Source organism: Bicyclus anynana, chromosome 11, assembly GCF_947172395.1.
Source record: "Bicyclus anynana chromosome 11, ilBicAnyn1.1, whole genome shotgun sequence".
Lineage (NCBI taxonomy): Eukaryota > Metazoa > Arthropoda > Insecta > Lepidoptera > Nymphalidae > Bicyclus > Bicyclus anynana.
The window spans coordinates 16,461,076-16,485,791 of NC_069093.1; the positions used below are offsets into that span (position 1 = coordinate 16,461,076).

The 24,716-nt window shown below is 38.0% G+C and overlaps 1 protein-coding gene across 2 annotated transcripts in view; it reads right to left on the minus strand.

Annotated features, from left to right (window-relative positions):
• Positions 1-4,830: 4,830 nt before the first annotated feature.
• LOC112049780 (monocarboxylate transporter 12) overlaps positions 4,831-24,716 on the minus strand; it is a 48,208-nt gene continuing 28,322 nt past the window's right edge. The window contains exons 2-6 of one of the 2 annotated variants that reach the window (XM_052884248.1): positions 16,526-16,685; positions 14,627-16,146; positions 14,051-14,284; positions 12,142-12,424; positions 4,831-11,102 (exon numbers count right to left, since the gene is read on the minus strand). In XM_052884248.1, coding sequence (XP_052740208.1) covers positions 10,858-11,102; positions 12,142-12,424; positions 14,051-14,284; positions 14,627-16,146; positions 16,526-16,580 — 2,337 coding nt within the window. In that variant the 5' untranslated portion in view covers positions 16,581-16,685 and the 3' untranslated portion in view covers positions 4,831-10,857. Of the gene's footprint in view, positions 11,103-12,141; positions 12,425-14,050; positions 14,285-14,626; positions 16,150-16,525; positions 16,686-24,716 lie in introns of both variants that reach the window. The other variant, XM_024087806.2, reaches the window with a different exon arrangement.

Consider the following 24,716-nt stretch of genomic DNA (forward strand, 5'->3'; position numbering starts at 1 on the left):
TTATGGCCCCGTGGATATGGTGGATACCAGAAATCGAAGACCTCTTCTTCGCCGTCAAAATATTACAAACAGAGCGAAGCGTTTAAATCAGCTTTGAGAATAGCGCGAACCCTGGGGCCAAGATACTTGACAAATACTCAAGTGAATAAATTGATCGCAAAGTTTTCCGATTGAAGCATTAAGGAGAAACAATCGCTCAGAACAAGTAAAGTGATTATTCAGACGAGCTGCCATTTGTGAGCGGCTCTTTACGTTTACCGTTTCATTGTCCCGATGACGAGATTAGGCACGCTATCGGTATTTTTTTATATTCTACGTAATATTAGGCGACCGGTAGAAAACAAAATATAGGTATTTGGTACGCAATGAGAATTTTCTGTACAACACTATACCCTATTTTACTAAATGTCTGCTTGCTTCTTCGTTTCTTATACGCATGGCTATAGAGTATGGAACTCTCTCCCGAAGTCAGTGTTTCCTAATTCTTACAACCTGGGCATCTTTAAGAAGAGAACGAATAGGCATCTTCTAGACAAGTGCGTTCCACCTTAAATCACATCTATACTTACCATCACGTGAGATCGTAGTCATGCGCGAGTTTATTTATATAAAAAAACCTACCTGTATCAAATCAAATACAGTCTTTCCCGAGGACTTTAAGTAAATAGAGGGGATCGAACCACCACCCCTCGGTGACGAGTCCGACCGCAATTACTGTTGAGCTATTGAGGCTCAAACTAAATATCACGAATTTCAAACAGTGAAGAAAAAACATCGTGAGGAAACCTGCATACCTGGGAATTTTTTTAATTCTCTACGTATGTGAAGTCTGCCAAACCGCCTTGGGCCAGCGTGGTGGACTATTGTTCTAACCCCTCTTATTTTGAGAGGAGACTTGAGCTCAATAGTGAGCCGAAAATGGGTTGCTAATGCTTCAATTATTGGCTTATGCTACAATGGATCGATACAAGAGATCTATAATTATAGATATATAATTAAGTTATTATATTTCTGCAGATGTGTATTCCCTGCGCGCACTGTCGCCTGCGCCAGCACAGCCCATAACTATTCCTACTGGTGACATTTCAAACCATGGGTCCATATAGAAAATAGATTCTGTCAAAAACTTGACTGTTATGCACAATACAACAGGTACATGCAAAAGTTCACTCTCAAAATAATTAGCTCCTGCTGGAGAGCTGTACAGATAATTCTCGCAAGCGAAGTGCACAATCAGAGGCGCGTTTTACATCCGGATTCACTCGACACATCGCGCGATTCATTTTCATAAAGCCTGCCGCCTGCCTCCAAGTCAAGAGCTTTAGCGTCGAAAGTCTAGGTGGGTACACGAGCGGATGCTATGAGGTTTCACCGGCGTAGATTCCGTGGGAATACGCGAATTAATATTTATTTATTAGGTTTATTTACAATTACTTACACTAAATAAAATAATAAAATGTAACTAAATTCTAAATCACTATAAGTGTAGTGATTACTTACAAATAAACATAAATATAACTTAGGATACTCACTGATAATATAGTAATAAATAGTATATGATATCGCTACTTCTCAACCACTCGGATAGGTATAGAAGTTTTTGTATATCACGCAGCCAGTGGCGTGGACTCCATAGATGCAGAAAAGCACTGCCTACCCTAAAGACTCAATACAAAGCTATGTTGAATCCGTTGGACAAGGCATTTTCCAATTTCTGCTTTTAGTGCTTATAGTGCGTACCCTAGTTAAAAACCTTATGCACGCCATTGCACGCAGCTACCTCTATCATTAACGTCTTGTGCACGTACAAAGCGGACTCGAAGTTTCACTTATAATTTAGAAAAAGTATTAAATTTTTCAATAGATATTAGTTTAAACAGATTTATAAAGTTAAATTTACCTTATATGTTATTTACATAATAAATAAGGATGAAAATAGCAGTTAATTAGAATTACTTAAAAAATTAAAGTCCTTGGTTAGCTCTTCAGTAAGCGCTTTCGTTACAAACAATATCTTCACAGCGTAACACAACAAATAAATGGTTATTTGAACACTAATCCACACAACCATACCTATGCCTTACAAAATCCGTCCAAAGTGAAACTCTTCGCTGTAATCTCGTGTCATAGACCACCGGCAGTCGGCACGGAGGGCGGATTACCCTCGTGGCAGTAAAAGAGCAGTTTTTCGGGCAGATTTTAATAAGCAGTGGCTGCGTACGATTTAATTTAACGCTGTCGCCGCCACAGCAGCGCCGCTACAGCAGTAAACAGAAATATTTAAACAATTACAGCTGCTTTATTTTAAAAATAACCCGCGCTGTTTTTTGAATATTTACTTTATCTTTTTGAATATTTTTCATCCAATCAGAACAGACTGGAGTGGACTGAACAGTGATAAGAGTGGGCACAACATTCTGGTTGGAGGGGATCGAACCCATAACCTCTCCAATGTTAAGTCTGGTGGCTTTACCGTGGTGCTATTGTTATTAAGGCTCAATGTATTTGTATTACTAGCCTATTTTACGGCCTACTACAGGGCTATGCCTCCCTTCATACATGCATTAAAGCACTGCATACCCTAACAAAATGATTCGTTAATGCTTATCCTATGCACATTTTCCCAACTTTTATAAACTGTCTTAATTTTGTAGATCAGGGTATGCAAACCCTAATCTAACGGGGTAACTTGGTAGGAGTAGCATGAAAATCCACACACCTTTCGGTTTCTATGCGTTAAATCGCTTGGCGGCATGTTTTTGCCGGTAGGGTGATAACTAACCACGGCCGAAGCCTCTCACCAACCAGACCTGGATCAATTAAGAAAATCTCAATACCGGGGATCGAACCCAGGACCTCCGTCTTATAAATCCACCGCGCATACCACTGTGTGACGGACGTCGTCAAAACATTACCTGTAAGTAGGATAGGCACACACATTCTAGGTCAGATGATATTATTATTACCTACCTATCTACTTACTTACCGTAAAAGAGCCTTCTAAACGATATAAAGGGTATACGGCCGCTTTACAACCCACGTATCAATATGCGTACGGCAACACTATACGCCATTTACTATATTGAAGCAATAAAAGTTTTAATACTGAATACACTTATACCACATTATTGTTAGAATAGCGTATCTATTAAATGGGATTTTCTTTGAGAGCATATTTTTAAGAGCGATTTTACGTAAGTTACTTAGCTTGTTACATGAAGGCTTTATCCATTAACGAAAATTATCTTAAAATTTAGTTTCTGAGATAAACTGAAAATTATCGTCATTCTAAAACATTGATGAAAAAGCATCGTAACCTACCTAGGCTAAAAAGTAATACCTATACTGTACAACCTTGTACGTACCTACTTATTCTGTGTCTTCTAGAACTCTAGGCCTTTACATAACATAAGTCAGTAGTCACCAGCATACAAGCCTTGAACCTTGAAAAAATAATAAACACAAGTTTCAAATCCGAAACCTTAACCATGAAACCTATCTTGCGAAATTCCGAAACTTAGGTTACCTACTTAACTATGCGAAACTAAAGTTGGTTTGTTTATAAACCAGTCATAAACTGGGAATCGCTGCTGCTATCAATGTAGCCTAAGTTAAATTTACATATATAGGGTTAGTTGAAAATGGAAAACCAATACTAACATTTCATCCGACACTCAGCTTCAAACTATTAACCGAATTAAAAAAAAACATGCCATATCAGATAAACCTATCGCCATGAATACCTATTACCCACGTAATCCCTAACAAAAGAGTTGTTGAAACCGGAAATAGTTTTCATTTTATACCGGAAGCTATTGTTATTTGCATACCTAATGATAAAAAGTAACTAATCCTTTTTTACTTCCTTTTTTTAGTCGTAATGTTTGGCACAATTTTTGGAACAAATGGTTTTTTCTTTCTTTTAAGAGGCAACTTAATGAATACCTTCTTTAGGTTTCGACCCTAGTCGATGAAGCTCGTCCGTGAAACTCAGGACATAAGATCTCACAAGACTCAAGATCTACGGCTTAGATGAAGGACATTGAGCATTGAAGGATGTGAGACTTGTAACTTGCAATTTAGCATATTATACTCCTCTATGATTTAGCAGACTAAAGTTTTCCACCTGTAGGGTGTTATTAAATATTATTTCATCTTCATGTTCCATCCATCTATACTAATATTATAAAGCTGAAGAGTTTGTTTCTTTGTTTGTTTGTTTACTTGAACGCGCTAATCTCAGGAACGCGCTACTGGGCCGATTTGAAAAATTATTTCAATGTTAGATAGCCCATTTATCAAGGAAGGCTAAAGGCAATATACTATCCCCACATTCCTACGACAACGAGAACCATGCGGCGTCAGCTAGTCTATAATATAAGCGCAAATCTTGAGAACGTCTGAACCGATTTCGCTAATTCCTAAATAACTCTAAATTTTGGTACCCATTGATCACCGACCGAGGATGGTGGCCCAATTTAACCCTTTAAATCACTCACGAGATTACCTCCATGTAGAATGTTGAGTCAAGTATTATTGTTCAAATAGTAGTATCAGTCAATGGTCTTATAGCGAAAAGCTTCGACCAACATCTTTTCACTTAACTGTTGGATCAAGAGTCGGATACAAAAGGCAGTGATTCTTGAGACGGCGCGTATTGTGAGGAGGTTCCTCACTCTGGAGCCCTGACATATTGCCACCGGTTGCTTGGGCACTCAAATATCCCGCAGCGGGAGAGTTGATTTTTTTTTACAAATTTTTATTTGTGTTTTATACTTTATATTAATAATTAAAAAAAAGGATAAACAAATGAAAGAAAAAAAACACCAGTAGAGTTTCAGTGATAATTTTACTAACCGCACACAGTAATGTAAAGTGCAACAATATACAGTAATACGCTCACATACCCGTTTCGTGTTGGCATCGCACTCGCCGCGGAAATGTTACACAAACAAACTTACACAATATACACATACGGATGTACTCTCAACAAATAGTAAAGTCATTATCGACGGACAGAAGTTCACAGTGTTCCGATAGTCTTAAACTAAATCGACTAATACAGGTTTATCAATACCATACTCACTTAAGATAGTTCGAATGATTTCTACACTTATCAATTGAACTATAAGATTCCTGACCTGTGTAAGTTATCAAAATAATTAATAAAATGCTCTACGACATACATTTCCATACAATTTTGTATGAAATTCACATCATTCATATAAAATCATGAATCGTAAAAAATTTGGCAGTTTTAATGTAAATCTGCTGTCACGTTTAATTTAAATACTGTGTTATTAGCAACCCATTTTCGTCTCATTGTTGAGCACGTGTCTCCTCTTAGAATTAGAGAGGTTAGGCCTATAGTCGCTGGCTCAATGCGAATTGGCAGACTTCACATACGTAGAGAATTAAGAAAATTCTCTGGTATGCAGGTTTCCTCACGATGTTTTCCTTCACCGTTTGAGACACGTGATTCTTAATTTAATAAAATGCACACAACTGAAAAGTTGCAAGTGCATGCCCGGACCGGATTCGAACCTACGAAGGCAGAGGTCATATCCACTGGGCTATCACGGCTCCACAAATACTGTGCAAACTCCATTTATTATCACTCTATTCAACCACGAACACCTTGAAACGTCGAAGTTACTCCACTTTATTAGTGGGGTGTACCCATAACGATTTTTAAACTACTCCAAACCTCAATACATAAAAAATAAGTGTCGCTATATTGAGACGCGCGGAAAAGAGTCAGCCAAATTAGAGAGAACGGTTCACATAGAGTTTACACCGTACTGACTTAGAGAAAGTTTCTTTGTGAACGCCAGGTTCGCTAGGTCTGCTCTAAAAGCTTCGATATTATAATAATTAATTCATTATTACAAACACAGTGATCTTATTATACATGTATCACAAAACATCCTGTGATCTTTTAATTCCAAATGTACAGTCAGCATCAAAAAACATTATCATGAACTAAGAAATAAACCTGTATATAGAAGCAAAGAGTGGGTACGACAATAAGCGGTTATTGAACCCTAAATTTAAACCTGGACCGCGGGGCTAATGAGTCTAAATTATAAAAATTAAAAAACTAAAGAATTTTACACTACTTGTGAATGTCGATATACAAAAAGATTGAATGATTAATATTTTTGCTTTTTTTCCTCTTCTTTTAACCAACTACGCAAAAACCTTTTATTAGGTATCGGAAATTAATAAGGATCCCAAAATTTCTAAACTTTTAAATAAAAAATCACTTATTTACTGTCTCTTTCCTATTTGTGTCGTAAAGAACATTTGTAAAATACATATTTTTAATGCTGACTGTACCTAAGAATCTTGTGTATTTTCTAAATAGAAAATATTACTTTAATCAATACTGGATACAGAACAAGAATTATTTTGAAAATCAATTTGGTATTTTAAACCAACTTTTACTGTTTTTTTGGAAGATTTTTATTCATACAGTACACAATGTTTCATGCATGAAACAAGCACCATTTTACATAATTGTGTTGACATTCAAAATAAGTTTATATTTTAATATTTATTACCTTAATAATAAATAGAAAAACATTAATTGATTGTAATTTGTGGACCATAAATAAATAAAAATCAATAACACAGAATATCAAAATGTGATTTTAAAATTACAATGAATAGCTAGAAAAGGTGTTTACATAAAGTACATAAAATATCTCACTCTTTCCACACGACAGCTGCTCTCATTAGATGCCTGTTAGTAAAGTTTCGTGCGTTGAACACCTACTGTCAATGTCAATGTCAAAGTCAAAAATCTAAATTGTCAGTTATTAATTATGAAATGTCAAATTACAGTGAGATACAACCGAATAGCCGCCATACTCTTATGTATGATATACTAACATCTCACTGGCTAAATATGTACACTTGAGGAATATTCGCTTAAGTCTTAAGGCAAGAATTTTTGAAAAATTCAAAAATGACATATTTTTTTGTTTCACATACTAAGGGAAGTCAAATTTTCCAATTTTTAACACTTACTCAATACTCAGATTTCAATAGTAAACCCTAATCTTAAAAATCCTAGCTTGTATTTCGTCTATGGATTAGGTTCAAAGAATTTTATATCGAGAGGACAGTCTTTGGTTAATTTTGATATCATTAACATTATTTTTAAGGCTAGCTCTAGTAGCTAGTAGTAGCTAGTACTTCGAAGCCTCGTTTACTTGTTTCAGGGCAATGGGGTTTTACATATTTACGAGTATATATTAAGTGATAAGCAGTCGTAGACAGAAAAGTCAATAGACAAGAGATTGTCTAGCTGCGAGTCAAAATTATGCAATATTACATAGTTTTTTTTTTCAAACTATACTGAACCATTTTATATAATTTTAAAAATATACAGTACTACAAATAAAAAAAAATAAATGCGCTTTATTGTCTAAATTTTTGCATGCCAATCATCATGTACCTCAAATATTTGCAGTTTTGCAAATATCCCGGCACTTTTCTGGTTTTTATAGAGTATACATTATGAGTTGTCCTCTTTTTTGAGAGATTAGGGTGGATGCTTTGAAATTGTCTATATACTTTTCTGTCTACGATAGCGACCTTGTAGGCCATTCTAAATGTCTTGCATATGCACGCACTATCTACAACTCTATAATTATAGTAACCTTGAAATCATTGTTGAGTCGTCAAAAACACATACAAGTTGAATTTGATTTTTTTGAAGTCAATTAAGAATAGTAACTAGGTTTACCTCTTTTATTTTTGTAATTAACAACATTATGTATCATTTAAATTATGTAACCTTTACAGAACTACAATTTAAATAATGCGCTTCAGCAACTTAAATTAAATGTTTGTTTGTTTTTGAAAATTATAAATTAGGGATTAATAATTTATAATTTTCAAACTATTATTACAAAACCTAAATTAAGGTTATAATAAAAATAAAGTCACAGTTTGACAAAAGTATTTTTCAAATTAAAAAAAAAACGAAATTACCGAGCCCATAATTAAAATTGTAGTACCTATGACATTATTAGCTTATACCTACACATTACCTATTTTTCTAAAGGCATGACCTGTTTTTCACGTACGGCAATTTGCTAATCGAGTAAAGCGGACATTTATCACTGAAAAATCTGTCATACGAGCATGTAAATTAGTCACTGAAATAAAAAATCGGTTCCCAATCACTCATTCGTTCATTCGCTAATCGGCTGACCAAAAAATCGGTCGTGTCTACGTATTTGTTTTACTATCTCCCTACTTACACTAAGAGGTAAGTCCAATCCCTATATTCTTAGAATACAGCATAAAATATATTTAAATAATATTCGAGAACACTATATTCCTTCCAAACACTAATTAGTCAAAAAACGTATGTTCACTAATATAAATTTACTTTCAGAACAAACCCTTACTTATTACAAACTTGCTATAAACAGCATATAACCAAACGTGCTTATAAAACGACCATTTTCTCACTGCAATATCATTATTCATTATCACCCAATTTCTTTCGCCATATTGCAATATTTAAAATTTACTTAAATATGTCTCAGTAACTAAGACTTTTTAGCACATATTAGTAATTAGTAATCATTGACATCTTAAAATAAAAGGATGCACAATCATGTAGAAAATTTCACTTATAAACTGGCCAATTTTTCTTTAAAATTTTGAAAATTATACCTAAAGTCCAATATTCAATGAAAATACAGAGCAAATTCAACCTTAAGGATTGAGTTTAAGTGCGACTACTCAATGAGTGCCAAGAAGTTGGCACTCATTGAGTGGGGACGTTTTATGGTCGCTGATTGTGCATCCACTTTTTAATAGAAGCTTGATGTTAGTATTGTATATTTTTGAAAAAAAAATTGTCAATGTCAGATTCGTCATGACTTCAATAGTGTGAAATGCCAAAAGAAATTCAATCATACATTTATAATTAGTTTCTCTGACCAATTTTGCCGGCTACAATATTGCAGTTTATTGCAGCGAAAATTTGGTCCGATTAGAAGCACCCAACCTATCAACCGAACTACTTTCCTATATACTTCTAGAATTATCTATTCTATACAAACACGCCGTTTGAATTTCAATACTTTTAATTGCATGTATAGGTAAATCTTATATATTAAATTAATATATAAAATGTATTTATTATATAATAATAATTATTATAATTACTTATATAAATTGGTAATTTAGTCTTGGATTTTACTATCATTTTCATTTATCACGTATTTAATATTGCAAAATGTAACAACTAGTCACCATTGGTGTACTTCGTTTACAAATTAGAAATGCTAGATAATTGAATAATATTAAGTAGATTAATATAGAATATAGCTGCAATGTGGAAATTTTTAATTTTTATTTTAAGTCTGGTTAAATGTACTATTCTCCATTTATGTAATTATTATTATAGGCAGCTTTTGACTTACGAATAAAGAACTTTAAAATGTGTAAGCACTGTACAATGGTTCTAATAAGAGTATTATAGGGATGATGACAGTTTTTAAATTGTAAAGTATGCTAATAGTAAAGATGTTTACTTTCGGAGCTACAGGGATTTAAAGGGTCAGATTTGCGGCGCTGTCGCGGCTCCCTGAAAAACGCCCCATGCAAAATGGTACAAATTAATGACGTCGTTGGTTCGACGATAGTTGTATTTGTATGGGCGTTCAAACAAAATTACAAATATCTTTATTTGTGCGTTTATGTTTATATATGTATTGAAAAATATCACGTTTATTCATCATTTTCATCTAATTACGATAAAAGTAGATTTTGAAATTTTATAATTTTATTTATTTTGCAAACATCCAGTCAATCTTTGTTTTTTTAGATTAATTAGTTAATATTGACCTTATTTACCCGAATGTCTCATATAAATCAATATATTCAAACCTAGTCATCATCCCCATTGTGGGCGTTTAAAGCAGATATTGGGATATTGAATTGAGGAGGAATTAAGATCCGTTCGTTTAAAAGGCATTATTGACTGCATTGAATACATATATCTAAATACAATTGTAACTTACAGATCTTCTACAAGAACTTTATTCAATAAACATACAAAAATAATCGTAAAAATGACCAAATCACACACAAATTTTTTGGAATAGTAATTAAATAAAAAAAAATGTTCCTTAAGAAAGAAACTGCAGTGCAGTTTCTTTCAATTTGAAGAATTTGTGGTAAATTTTACTTCTAGTATACGTATTTTTTTTTTCAAATTTACTTTTTACGCAGTTTTTAAATACAAATAGGTGTTTACATTGCAGAAAAAATTCCTTTTTGAAAAATTTAATTTTTTAAATCTCATCACCCAGTTCCTTATTAGGCATTATAGGCAGAGCTACCCACCACCCAAACCCTACTGTTCTACAATGACATCATAAAGTCAAGAACGAAATGTTTCCTCAGCTATACTAAGAGGCACAATTATCCGCCCACTTTAATATGACGCGAGTATATTAAAGTGGGCGGATAATTGTGCCTCTGAGTATATTTATTTCAAACTGTTTTCCCAGTGAAATATACAAGAAAATACAGCTTGCATGTCTATATAAACTTTCTATTGTGTTTCGACTTCACGTTGATCCGTTCATAGCTGGATTTGTCGATCGACTTGTTGACCGAGTCATTAAATTTGACAAAAAAAATATTTTCCCAATAAAAGTACGGATAAGCACTGCTTGCCTATATAAACAGCTTCCCGTTCTGCTTCACTTCACAGTTGACATGAGTTTGCTCATTATTAGATTTGTCAGTGGACTTGTTGACAGACTAAGTGCTTTTAGACAAAAAAATATTTTCCCAATAAAAGTATAGATAAGCACTGCTTGCCTATATAAACAGCTTCCCGTTTTGCTTCACTTCACCGTTGATATGGATCTGCTCAGTATTGGACTTGTCGGCGGACTTGTCGCCGGACGCGTCGGCGGACGCGTCGCGCTGCTTGCGGCGCGCGTTGTACCGGCGCGCGGCGCGGTAGAGCGGCAGCACCATCAGTATGAGGCCGGAGATGCCGATGAACACGCCCGCCAGGTAGAACGACAGGTCGTAGCTGCCTGTGATGTCGAACACCCAACCTGAAGCAGACATATTCAATCAAAATTCATTTATTTCAAGTTTTCATTTATTTCAAATCAAAATACATTTATTTCAAGTTTTGATATATTTCAAATCAAAATTCATTTATTTCAAGTTTTGATATATTTCAAATCAAAATTCATTTATTTCAAGTTTTCATTTATTTCAAATCAAAATTCATTTATTTCAAGTTTTCATTTATTTAAAATCAAAATTTATTTATTTCAAGTTTTCATATATTTCAAATCAAAATTCATTTATTTCAAGTTTTCATTTATTTCAAATCAAAATTCATTGATTTCAAATTTTAATTTACAAAAAAAAGTATGTGTCAGCTCCGACACACGAATGGAGTTTACTCTTTCAGATCGACTGTCTAAATAGGTGTATGGTACAGCACACACTATACACGTCTCAATACCTACGCTTTAAAAGTGAAAGGTGCGCAACCGAGGAGTACCAGGCCTCGGCGTGCACTGTTGGCGGCAACGCACGGTAAAAGGTGCGCAAAAAAAAACGTAACGCTGTCATTCGTTCATCGAACTTTTCTGTCCATATTTTTTTCATACCTGGGGCTATGTATGAAAAATCGATTCTTTAAGAGTAAACTCCAAAAACTTTTGAAACATTAAGTTTGACTATTTTTAAAGACTAACACCAATTTAGAAAGCAGGTTCAGGAAAGAGCCGGCAATAAACTAAACATCAAAGCTTATTATGTTAACCATACGGGTAACTGCCCGTTAGACTATTGATAGAGGTCCAGGGTACAATGAAACTGAACTTTTCTTTCTGTCACTAAATCTTCAGAAAAAAACCTTGAAGTTGCGAATTTGCAACACCTCGAGCATGAAAAAGCTTAAGCTGTCGCCGTCAGTCATTGTCAAGCGGCTGTAAACATTATCAGTTTTTTTTAATATTTACAATCCTTGACTGCCATCTCACCTGCTGGTAAGTGATGATGCAATATAAAATGGAAGCGGGATAACTTATTAAAAGGAGGATTAAAATCCCCACCCCCTTAGTACAGTCCACTCACCGGCCAGCGGCGGCCCGATGAGGTTGGCCAGGCCCTGCATGAGCAGCAGCAGGCCGTACGCGTTGGTGAACTTCTCCAGCGTGATCTGCTCCACCAGGATGATGCTGGTGAGCGAGTAGTTGGCGGCGATGAAGGCGCCGAACGCGCCGGCCGCGGCCGCCAGCCCGGCGTAGGTGGCGAGCAGCGGCATGAGCAGCGTCACGGCGCCGCACAGCACCATGCACGCGCCGTACACCAGGCTCGGGTTCACGCACTCCCAGTCGCCGATCCAGCCGAGCAGGATCTGAAACATTTGTGTTGCCTTTTTATTACAAACAATAAACTTCTTTTAATGCAGTAAAACTTACAATTGGACCAAAACAGAGTTACGGAAAAAACAAAATTTATTTATTTTCATTTTTGCGACATTAGGGAGTCACCAAATAGTCCCAAGCCCTACAAATTATTAGTATTGACCATATCAATATTATTGATAATGGGTAGAAAATAAAAAAAAATAATAATATGATGTAGGAAATTGTTGGCTTGCCTCGTGTTGGCTTGCGCCGACGCTAGGTGGCGCGACTTGTTTCGTAAAGAGCGTGGCGTTCGAGCCGTCCACATTACTTGTTGTGTAATTCTTTATGGGTTACTTGGGATACGCGGGGAGAGTGACTTAAGTGGAAAAGGGGAGTGTTGGTTAACTATCAAAGGCGCCCAACCTGTTGACGCGCTGTAAAGTGCTGTTAAGGCGCTGTAACCCTACAAACAACGTTCACAAGTACGTGACTCCACTCAAGGTCATTCTCTGCCATTCTAGGGTCTTATTTTGGTTACAGTTTGATTTGTTAATTGCGTTGTCCTGACAAATGTCGTGAATCATAACCTTTGTTCGACATTAGGTTTCTTGTTTTTGTAATCTAAAAATGATATTAACAATTTATACATCTTTAATGTACCTAATATTAACATTTTTATTGACAGTATTATTGTCTATTAAACTGTCTATAAAATGTTATATAATAGCAGAGGACCTATAACTAACACGTGGGCTTCCATGAGACAATACACGTGGTAGTTACATAAGGGCGAAGTCACACAGGGCTCGCACACTATCGCACAGTTGAACTGGGTCAAGCTATACGCCAGATAACATTGTCCCGTTATCAGCTCACACAACACTAAAGATACATTGTCAATCACTTCAGATTGTTATTTCCCGTGTTACTTAGAGATAGATTATACACATAAACATATATGTATAAATATTCCATGTATGGAAACTTTTTAATAATTTTGATGAACTTACACTATAAATAAACCGGCAAAGTTGGGGTCCGAGGCACGTTCTGTGCATCGTACGTCATAAATGCTGACTTAAATCTATATATTAGCATTTAGTAGGCCTTATTAGTTGCCGCAATGATGCACAAATGGATCTCTAAATTTAAAAATTGTGTTCTCACGCCCATTATATTTTTGAAGATCTATCACATTAGGATAGTTCTAAACATTTATTTTACCAATTTGTTAGACAGAGGAGACAGAGGTAAAAAAAAAGAGACAATTAAATATAATATCATAGTATGAATTCACAACTTATGTATAATTTTTAATGTGATGCCAGGTCCATCCTCTGACAGAGACACAACTCCAAGCAAAGTCCGGGACTTGTGGCCAATAGGTGTAGGGTTAAGGAGCTCCTTTAAAATCGACTAACACACGCCTTCTCCGCTTGTGTTGTTCTTCCTGCTAAGCCAAATTTGGTATCCCACTAGAGCAGTTTTGGATACCCGTCCTACTAAAAAACTTACTCTAGCGACTAATATTGATTTAATTTTCCCGAACTTTTATATATTCGATTTTTTTTTATAGTTCTTTTTATAAATTATTCGATTATTATTACTATACAAATAATGAGTGATCTCACCTCGCCGAACATGTTGAGGATGCCGATGACGGAGATGAGCATGGAGGCCTGCGACTCGTCGAACCCGAGCCCCAGCCCGCTGTCGGCGATGTACACGTACGGCACGTCGTACCACATGTACAGCAGGAAGTTGGACAGCGCGAACATGAGGAAGGCCGGGTTGAGGAAGTGCGAGAAGTCCAGCACGTCCACCACCAGGTCCCAGAAGTCCCACAGGCCGGCGTACCACTGCAGCTGGAAACGTAGAAGGCAGGCTATCACTTTCAGACCAACTCTTAGGCCGCACAGACAGAAAATGTACTTCAGAGGTTGAGTTCTTTGTAATGACTATAATGATAGGATAGTTCGTGAATTGCGACTCCATTGAGTAATATAAAACAATAAGCATAACTTCAACAATTAATCATTAAGGTCTCAGTAACTTCCATTTATTGGAAGCTTAGAATTCAGCCATAAAGTCTTAATGGCAGCATCTATGTAACCTCAGAAATATAGTTTTAAGCCAATAAATAAAAGCTATCACAATACTCATTTATTAGAAAAAAATGTTACAAATGATAAGTGACGCTTACTCACCTTCTCTTTAGCAATGGTAGTCATGGAATTCCTAAATATGTTGGGGCATGACGACGCTCGGAGTCTGTAGCGATTTATGTTCAACATGGCGCCCCTGTATGTGAGGGAGTGCCGGTGTATCCTCATGTCTTTGAAGAAAGCTGGCGGCTTCTTCGTCGAGCCTTGCGCTTGTCTCCTTAGCCACACCGACAAGGCCGCTTTATCGTTCAACTGTCTCGTCCCATTAGCGTCCGGGGCACTCGGAGCAGAACTAGGGGACATCGTTCCGGGGGACATCGTGCCAGGGGACATGATAGTCTTCGGTGGAGACTGTTCATGCAACCGTCCACTATCACTGAAACTCCGGGATGGCAACATGACCCCGGGGTAATTTTGCGCCAGAATAGCATAAGCGCGACCTCTACTCGACATTAGTTCGAAAACTTCCAGCGAAACACCTTCCCCGCCCGTCATATAAGTAGGTAAGTCGACTAGGGAGCTAAATTGTGGCACAATAGACGTTGTGACTGCTTCTATGTCTACAGCGTCCGTCACTTTGGTGGAGCCAGCAGCACTGCTCTTGCTATCGGAGAAGCTGTCTGCCGACGATCCGTAGCGTTTATTCCTCTTCCTCTCTCTTCTGCGTTTTCTCTCTTTCGCTCTTTCCTCGTTCATAGTGGCCGTCCAGGGCAGGTCGCGGAACAACAACCCGCACACCGCCATGTTTAGAAACAATCCTGCGAGTATTAGAGTGGTTCCTCGCCATCCATATTCGTCCAGCAAAACATATGTCAAAGGAGCAAATATGAATGTACCGATCCCGCTTCCGCACACCGATATCCCGGTGGCGAGGGAACGTTTCTTTTCGAAGTAATAAGCGACGATGACGACCGCCGCCACGTAGCACAAGCTCAGCCCAAACCCGGCCATGATACCGAAAGTCAGGAACAGCGTCTCCATGTTGTCTACGAAAGCAGAAATGACGAATCCCAACGCCGCTAAAATCGAGCCGAATATCGTCATTCGCCTACAACCGTATCTATCCGTCAGGAAACTCGCAATCGGTCCAGACAGGAGGGGCATAGCCATAAATATGCCCGCAATCCAGGCGGTTTTCCCTTTGCCTTCGCCGAAGTATTCCAGGAAATGGGGGTAGAACACTCCGAAACTGAACGTTATTCCGTCGGCAATCAGGTTGACCATAAAAGAAGCGAAGACGACGACCCAGCCCCAGCCTCCGTCGGGCGGTCGGGCTTCTGCGATGGAAACGTCTTCATCGTCGGAGCTGGAGGAGCTGGAGCTGGAGACGGAGACGGGCGCGGGCGGCGACTGCGCGTCGAACTGCACGTGCAGCGGGCGCGTGTTCCGCCGCGGCACGTCGCCGCTCGCATTAGCATTGGCACCCGCGACGCTGGCGGTGCTGCGCGGGTCTCGGAGCAGGGGCTCGCTCTCGGGGATGGGTGTGAGCGCGCGCGGGGGGCGCGTCTCCGGCTCGCCTAGGGTCTCCGGCGCAAGGGGCGCGTCCGGGGTTCCGCTGGGTCCTCCTAGAATAATAAACACGACTTAAATTTTTGTTTGATGTTTTATTACTGTTTGTGATTTTAAAGTTAAGATCAGATTGGATGGTCTGCTTGTTTTGTCAGCAATTGATATAAAGTGCATTGCTGGATTCTATTAATTCGCAATTTCATATGAGCAATTTTTTCACCACATTCGACATTAGAACCCCAAGGTGCTGGAATGACGACCCCGCACTAGAAATCGCAGTGCTGGTCGTCCGCCCACCATGTGGACTGACAACATCAAGCGGCAGGGATTCGCTGGATGCAGGCGGCTCAGGATAGCGATGTTTGGAAGTCCCTACAAAAGGCCTATGTCCAGCAGCGGTCCTCCACCGGCCGATATGATGATGAGCTTCACCTTGGAGCGGCCGACGCAGCGAGTCCGGCGGCGGCGAGAGGCGCGCGCGGTCCATGCCGGCAGGGCGCGGCGACAGTGGAGCGCTCGCAGCGAGTGCAGCGCGTGGTCACCACTCCGCCGGGCTTCCATGCGTACACCGCACCGCCGTCGTGACCTCATGCTGCGACAAACGAAACACAACATAAGCTAAGGAGTAATGTGAAGAAACTTTCCAACAAACGAATGTCATTTAGACCACACGACTGAAGAAAATTTCTTTAGCTCTCCCTCTCAACATCCGTCGCCTGATTAGACTTTTCGTATCGCATTTACCAGCTTAATCTGTGCGTAAAGAAATTTTACTTCATAAAGTAATCCGTCACATTGATTACGGCCAATTCTTTGGGGAAAATGTTATCACAATCTTAATTGGCCAGTTGTTTGTCTTGTCCCCTCGGTTGGATGTTGTTCTGTAAATTCAGAAAGTTCAGAAAACATAACATACAGTACTGCTATTTAATTGCTGGCTATTTCGGTCTAGTCCTGAGTTGTATAAGTGGATGTCGACACGATATCAATCACAAGGAAGCCTCCAAATTGCCTAATCTTTCGCCACGACCATAACTATCCAAAAAAATTTATTATAAGCTTTAAGATGGACAGATGAAGTGTGATTTGTCCATCTTAAGGCAAATGTGATTACACTCCCAAATGAATTTTAACTTAGTGAATGTTTTCTTTCTTCAAATCCTACGTTTCCTTTCAAATCAACGAGCGAGAATTTCTTTAATACGAGTAAGTATACAATGGCTTAAAGAGGTCAAAGGATATATGGTTAACTGAATATAGGCATACAAAGGCGCCCTAGATCAGTTCTTACCGTTTAGCTATGTGACCTTAAACTTTATTAAGCTCCGGAATAAACTTTATATCGCTTACTCAATCTATTTTACCTTGAACTTATTGTTAACTTAGCGGAGAGCCTATGCTAGAACTGCTTACAACATAGAATAGCTGTTTATGATAATGGAATGACTGACTGATTGCTTAAATCATAACTGGGACTCTTGAGAATCAGAAGAAAGCCAAGTTAAATATTTTACCCTGATATTATTCCCATGGGGAATCAAAGGCATTCTATCACATGATATCAAGTATTGTCGCATAAGACAATGACGTTAAACTTAAATTAATATCATCCTAATAATCATCATCATCATCATCATCCATCATCATCATCATTAACTACCCATATTCGGCCTTAGTCCACCACGCTGGTCCAATGCGGATTGGCAGACTTCACATACGTCGAGAATTAAGAGAATTACAAGTATGCAGGTTTCCTCACGATGCTTTTCCATCACTGTTTGAGACACGTGATATTTAATTTATTAATTAATATAAATTAATATACTTTCGAAGTAATTAACGTAATTTTGAATAAAAATGTTAAAATTGTCAGTTTGCCTTATGCGAGATTCATGAATAAATCTACAGTATAATAAGTACCGATATAAGAACAGAAACAGAAGACAAATAAAAAAAATCAATTACAATCTCATTACTGCTTTAGATAACAAAAGAGACAACAATTCATTCATAATCACGGTGATAAATGATAAAGTGTTACAACACCTCATACAAACAATGACAATAACAATAATTTAATGTTATCTTTAACAGCATCAACACAATTAATCCAATGCGGTATCTGGCAGAAGATGCCTACTTCATCTTTAGTATAGTATGCGCCTAGCACAGTGATAGCCCAGTGGATATGACCTCCGCCTCCAATTCTGGAAGGTGTGTGTTCGAATCCGGTCCGGGGCATGCACCTCCAACTTTTTAGTTCGAGTGCATTTTAAGAAATTAAATACGTGTCTCAACCGGTGAAGGAAAAACAATTAACTAACCAAAGCCCTCTCATTCTAAGAGGAGACTCGAGCTCAGCAGTGAGCAGAATACGGGTTGATAATGATGACGATAGTATACGGCAAACGTCGAGTCCACTTTGAACACCTGTGAGGAAAGTTAGGGTTATGTGGTGATTTTCTTTTTCTGTATAGAAGTATACGTAGTTATCTGCGATAATAATCTGACAGGCATAGAAGGTATGCTACAGTTAAAATAATTATTTAGGTTTTAGTATCAGTAGTTTTCTTCAACATACGGAACCCTATGTTATGCATGTTCACGCTTGACCAGTTTATTAATATTCCACGTGGACTCCTTAATAGGATTATACTATACACTCGATTTAACGTAATAGACTGTCAATCAATTTCTTCCGCAATCTGATTAATGGAACAAAATTCTTGGTGACTAGCCCAAGGCTCTTTCGGCATTTTAGAGGCCGTTGTAGGAAATTAGAATAATTGTTTCCGCTTAACCGAATGTCGTTCTACGTCGAGTCATAAATAAAATTACGTACGCTCAACTGAATAATACAGAAGATTTGTGAAAAAATAAAAAAATATATCAATGTAACGGACGAAACAAAACACAGAATTAATCGGCAAAAATGAGCTCTTCGGGACGTATATCGTTGCAAGGGATGTAGACAGTTGGGTAATTCGTAACGAACTGGGGGGTTTAAATATCTGTCAAAACTGACAGTTGCCCTTGAACGTTATACGTTCCGTTGTTTGCCCGGCCAGTTTATTTGATTAAATAGGTAAAATAAATAAGGTCGGGATTACCTTTTTAAATACATATTACAATAATTTGCGTCGCCAACAATCAATATGTAATTTACAGGTTTTACAAAATATTTAGTGGAAAAATATAGGAGCCCAAAATTCACAGTTAGATAAGAATTAGCTTAGAACAATAAATACTTAATAAATAATTTCATCATCATTAGTCGTTGCACGTCCACTGTTGGCCCTCATACAAGGAAAGCGCAGTAAGACGCTTGCATCAAACGGCTCTAAAAAGTTTAGAATCAGAATCATTTATCAGTTTAATTATTGTTAACTATCGACCTTCCCCGGCTTCGCTCGGATGCTATGTAGATACTAATGTTATGATTAGTCTTACAGGATATGAGGATATATTTATGGCACACCCCATAGTGAAGAAACGTAAGCCCCAGTAGCCACCCCACATTATAAGTCTTTAATATTTTTAAAATCCGTTGAATACTTTAAAAGATCTAAGCGTAGCTAGCGGAAGCAACATTTATTACTATGTAATGATAATGATTACTTTGATTTCGATAAGAAATAAGCTTCATAAAAAATACATAATTGCAATTTCATCATCATTACTACTACAATAGGTTCTGACGTGTTTCTTTAATGTAAGTATTTGTTTCCGTATGAAATATCGTAATTTTCACATTGACGCCACCAAGATTCAACTCAATATTTGATCAGTTGATCTACTAGAAGGATGGCAAACGTGTAAATAAATAAAACACACAACATGGCCCAGTACAACATATTAACATGAAAATAGGCATATGATTAGTATTAGGAAGTATTTGCGAACGTGACTAGAACTTGTAGTCAATAACTACGAGTGTATCCCACTTCTGACAGTGAAATTCATAGACGATGTAGAGGCACCCCCAAGGGATCATTCAGCCACCGAGTGTCGAATTTAACCTCTGTTTGAGAATTTGACACTCAACACACTCGGGTGAATGATCCCCTGGGGGTGCCTCTACAAAGTCTATGAATTCCACTTTAAGAGTCTATGGCAGAGCTATCAAATGACAGAGACAAAACTTGTGAATAAGCTTTCAGACACTGATTAGTTAGTGAAGCCTCTTAATATCTTAACTGTTTGAGGTTCAATCTATACAAATCTATACCTCAGTCGTCCTATAGTGTTACCTATTCATGACGATCTCCGTGGCACAGTGGTATGCGCGGTGGATTTATAAGACAGAGGTCCTGGGTTCGATCCCTGGCTGGGCCTATTGCGGTTTTTTAATTGTCTGACTGGTGACTGGTGGGACGCTTCGGCTGTGTCTAGTTACTTCCCCACTGGTAGACGTACCGCTTAGCGATTTAAGGTTCCGGTACGATATCGTGTAGAAACCGAAAGGGGTGTGGATTTTCATCCTCCTAACAAGTTAGCTCGCTTCCATCTTAGATTGCATCATGACTTACCATCAGGTGAAATTGTCGTCAAGGGCTAACAAGTAAAGAAAAAAATCTTTACAGGAACGATAATAATAGAGGAGGAAAGGAAATCAGAGATGATTGGAGGGCGAAAAAATCTAGTTAAATCTGCATAATAAATTTGATGAAAATCGTTGGAGCCGTTTCCGAGATTTAGTTAAACAAAAATTGTTCGTTTAAAAGTATTAGTTAGCCACAATTTGTGTCATTACGAGTATAACAGACATAAATTCCTAAATTGACTTGTAGAGCCAACTTCTCGGTACGGTATTTCAGATTTAACATGGAGTTGTTTAAGGAGAGGATAAACAAATCCCTCAAAGACCGACCACGCTAATAGCATTACCTCTGAATGGACCTACGAGTACATGGGCGGAGGTAAACACTTAACATCGGGTGACCCGCATGCTCGTTTACTCACTTTTATGGCATAAAAAGTAACTCATATACAGTATCTCTTCTATACTCAGTTCTATATCCGCCCACTTATGATGCGAGTATAGTAAAGTGGACGGATAATTGTGCCTCTGAGTATAAGAAGGGAGGTCTGGCCTTGTAGTGGACCGACAAAATAGGCTGATATTGATACATTACATAGAGAGGTCGTCAATACGTAATATTAACATTTTCCTTTAGATCGCCCGTATTTGCGAGACCTTCAAACGACAAACGCCGTCGGTATGTCTAGCAATTTGTTAGGTACAGCCATTGCGCAAGCCTTATCGCGAGAATACAATGTTACGCTGAAAAATAGGTCTGAACGGTTTTTATTTGAACAACAATTTTATTGTTTTCCCAAATATTTAATGTACGCATGCGAGATAAAGCACGTAAAAGTTTATTGCACTTATTTCCGGTACATTGAGCGACCTCATAAAAAACGCTCCAAGTCACTCCGCGGGCGATGAAGCGAGCTATGCTTGGAGTTTCACTGCGAGATCGAATCAGGAATGAGAAGAACTAGTGTCACGTCAGCCGCGAGAGCTGAAGTGGCAATGGGCAGGGCACAATATAGTTCGAAGAATCGAAGGACGTTGGGGTCCCAAAGTGCTGGAATTGCGACCCTGCAACTGAAAGCGCAGGTGTTGGTCTATCCCCCACAAGGTGGAATGAGGACATCAAACGGATTGCACCGAGCCGCTGGATGTTGGCGGTTCGAGACTGTATTGTTTTGAAAACCAAGCAAAATGCCTATGTCCAGCAGTGCACATCCATCTGCTGTTAATGATGAAGGAGATGTGCGATCTCCGTGGCCGAGTTGTTGTTACTTTATTCCAAAAAGTTATCAGTAATTCCCTGGGCAGTTCAACCTTGAGCCCACCAAAAAACTCTGGTGCAGTAGAAAGTGCAGTGGTTCTCATCAGAGAGGACCTGGGTTCAATTCTCAGCTCAAGTTAATTTGAAATTTTCTAGTGGTAGGTTCCGACCGTGGCTTGTTACCACCCTAGTAGAGAGACTTGTCCCACGGATCATATGGATGATGTTAGCTATCAAAACAATCCTAGAATGATTGTCTGCCCATATGTCTGCTTGCCTGTCTATCTTGTATACGCCGTATTAAACTAAATAATGTCACACGTTCCGTTCAGAAGTCTGTTGTAAATATAAATCATCAACAAAAACACCAGTGACGCAATACGTAGAGTTTGCCAAAGCGCAAACGTCACTGCGTCCATCAGGGAGACGCGCGCTGCGTGTAGAGTCTTAAACTGCACATTTGGTGCGCATTTTTGGCAGAAACTTCGCTAGAATTGTGTAAAACTGTCGCAGTGTTATTGCCAAATTGGCGTGTTTAATTAGTATCATTCTACATTTTGGACAGATATGGATGACTGCGAAATATGTTTAAAAATGAACATTTTTTATGTACGAGTATAATTATAGAGGTAAGGGTAATCACACTATCACACTAATATTATAAACGCGAAAGTTTGTATGGATGTTTGGATGTTTGTAACTCTTTAACGCCGCTACTACTGAAGCGATTTGACTGAAATTTGGAATGGAAATAACGCCCGCGACATCGTCCGCGTGAAATTTAGTTTTTCACAAATCCCTCGGGAACCATGGATTTTTCCAGGATAAAAAGTAGCCTATGTGTTAATCCATGCTATAATATATCTTAGTACCAAATTTCAGCTAATTCGGTAAGTAGTCGAGGCGTGAAAAAGTAACAAACATTCATATCATTAAAATCATCAGTTTTAGCAAATTTCGAAAAACCATGGATTTTTTCGGGATAAAAAGTAGCCTATGTGTTAATCCAGAGTAAAATCCATTTCCATCCCAAATTTTAGCCAAATCGCTTCAGTAGTAGCGGCGTTAAAGAGTAACAAACGTCCAAAGACCCATACAAACTTTCGGGTTTATAATATTAGTTAGGAAGTAGGATTAAGAGTTTGCCAATAGTAAAGCAATTTTGTAGAAGTAACTGAGTATCTGCGATCATTACTTTCGGAGCTAGAGAGATATAAAGGTTTAATTTTGAGGCACTGCCACAGCAACGCTACAAAACTCTCCATACTAAATGGCACGAATGAATGACGTCGTCGCTGAGAGAGATCGTTAAATATGTATGGGCGTGCAAACAAAATTACAAATATGTTTGTTATTTATGCGTTTATGTTTATACTTCATCTAATAAAACGTCACATTGAATGTAAGGAAGCTAAAAATGTATGAATTTTCATCTAATTACGTTAAAAGATTTTTAATATTTATACCTAGATACTAAATCTTACTTATTTTATAAACACTAACAATTCACAATCAATCCTGGTTTTTAATTTTTAAGTATTTCTTGGTTTATATTGACCTTATTTATCCGAATGTTTCGTAAAAATCGATTTATTGAAGCCTTGTCATCTCACCTCATTACATTGGTAACCATCAGGGGCGAACAACCTTATTCCTATCGGGTTACCTTTTAAAAATCCACAAGTTTTACGGGCGTAAATAATTTAACGTACCTACTCAGCCAAAAAAAAACATACAGACTAAACGGGTTACCTGCTAAAGAATTTCAGTCTTCGCTACTGGTAACAATGCCTAAACAGAACAGCGGCAGAAACAAACAAGACGGTACTTCCCCGGACTAGCTCTATCACAAAAATCTCTACTAATATACAAAATACGAGGACTAGACAATAAAACAACATATACATATTACATTTAGCTAAATCGATTAGATTGTAAAAACAATAAACGATTTAATGATACGTGTAATTGGATTGTACAATGTAGGTAATAAATCACAGATAACAGTTCTCTAGGTATAATCTAATCACATTGCCAATATTAAATCAACATAAATCGCAAATTATTCAGAATCACAGTTTACTGACTGATAATAAAAAATAAACAATGATTCTTTCAATTGAAATTACATAGAGCATAGGTTCTCTAAGTAGGTAGGTGATTATGCCCCCAAGTCATTCATCATCATCATTAGCGGCCGATGGACGTCCACTGCTGGACATAGGCCTCTTACATGGACTTCCAAAAACAACGGTCTCGAGCCATCAGCATCCAACGGCTCCCCGCCACTCGCTTGATGTCCTCAGTCCACGGATCTCCTCATTTCTGATTCGATCACGCAGAGAAACTCTAAGCTAGCTCGCCCTATCGCCGGCTGGATGACTCTTGAGCCTTTTAATAAGGCCCATAGTTAGCGATCAAGTCCAAGTGGGCGTATGATATTTAAGGAGGGCAGTAAGCTACCACACCTATAACGATATTACGATATTTTGTCCCGCAGACATGACGGTAAACTTGATCGTGAGTGACTCGCATTATACACCAATGCATCATTCCAACTTGAAAGATCGGTGGAAGTAGCTACTCAAAATAATCGGTCAAATTGGGTCGATGATAAGTCAGCTGTCGCCGTCGTCTTAACATGATGTATTGTCTGCGACATCCGATAGTCAGACTAAATCCACTCGTACTTTATCATATGGCTGATTGACCAATGCTTTTACATCCCCTATTTTATTTATTATAGCCGTGACAGATTGTTGATTCATGTTTATGTATGCTGCATTCAGCTATACAATATTATGAAGCTGAAGAATTTGTTTGCT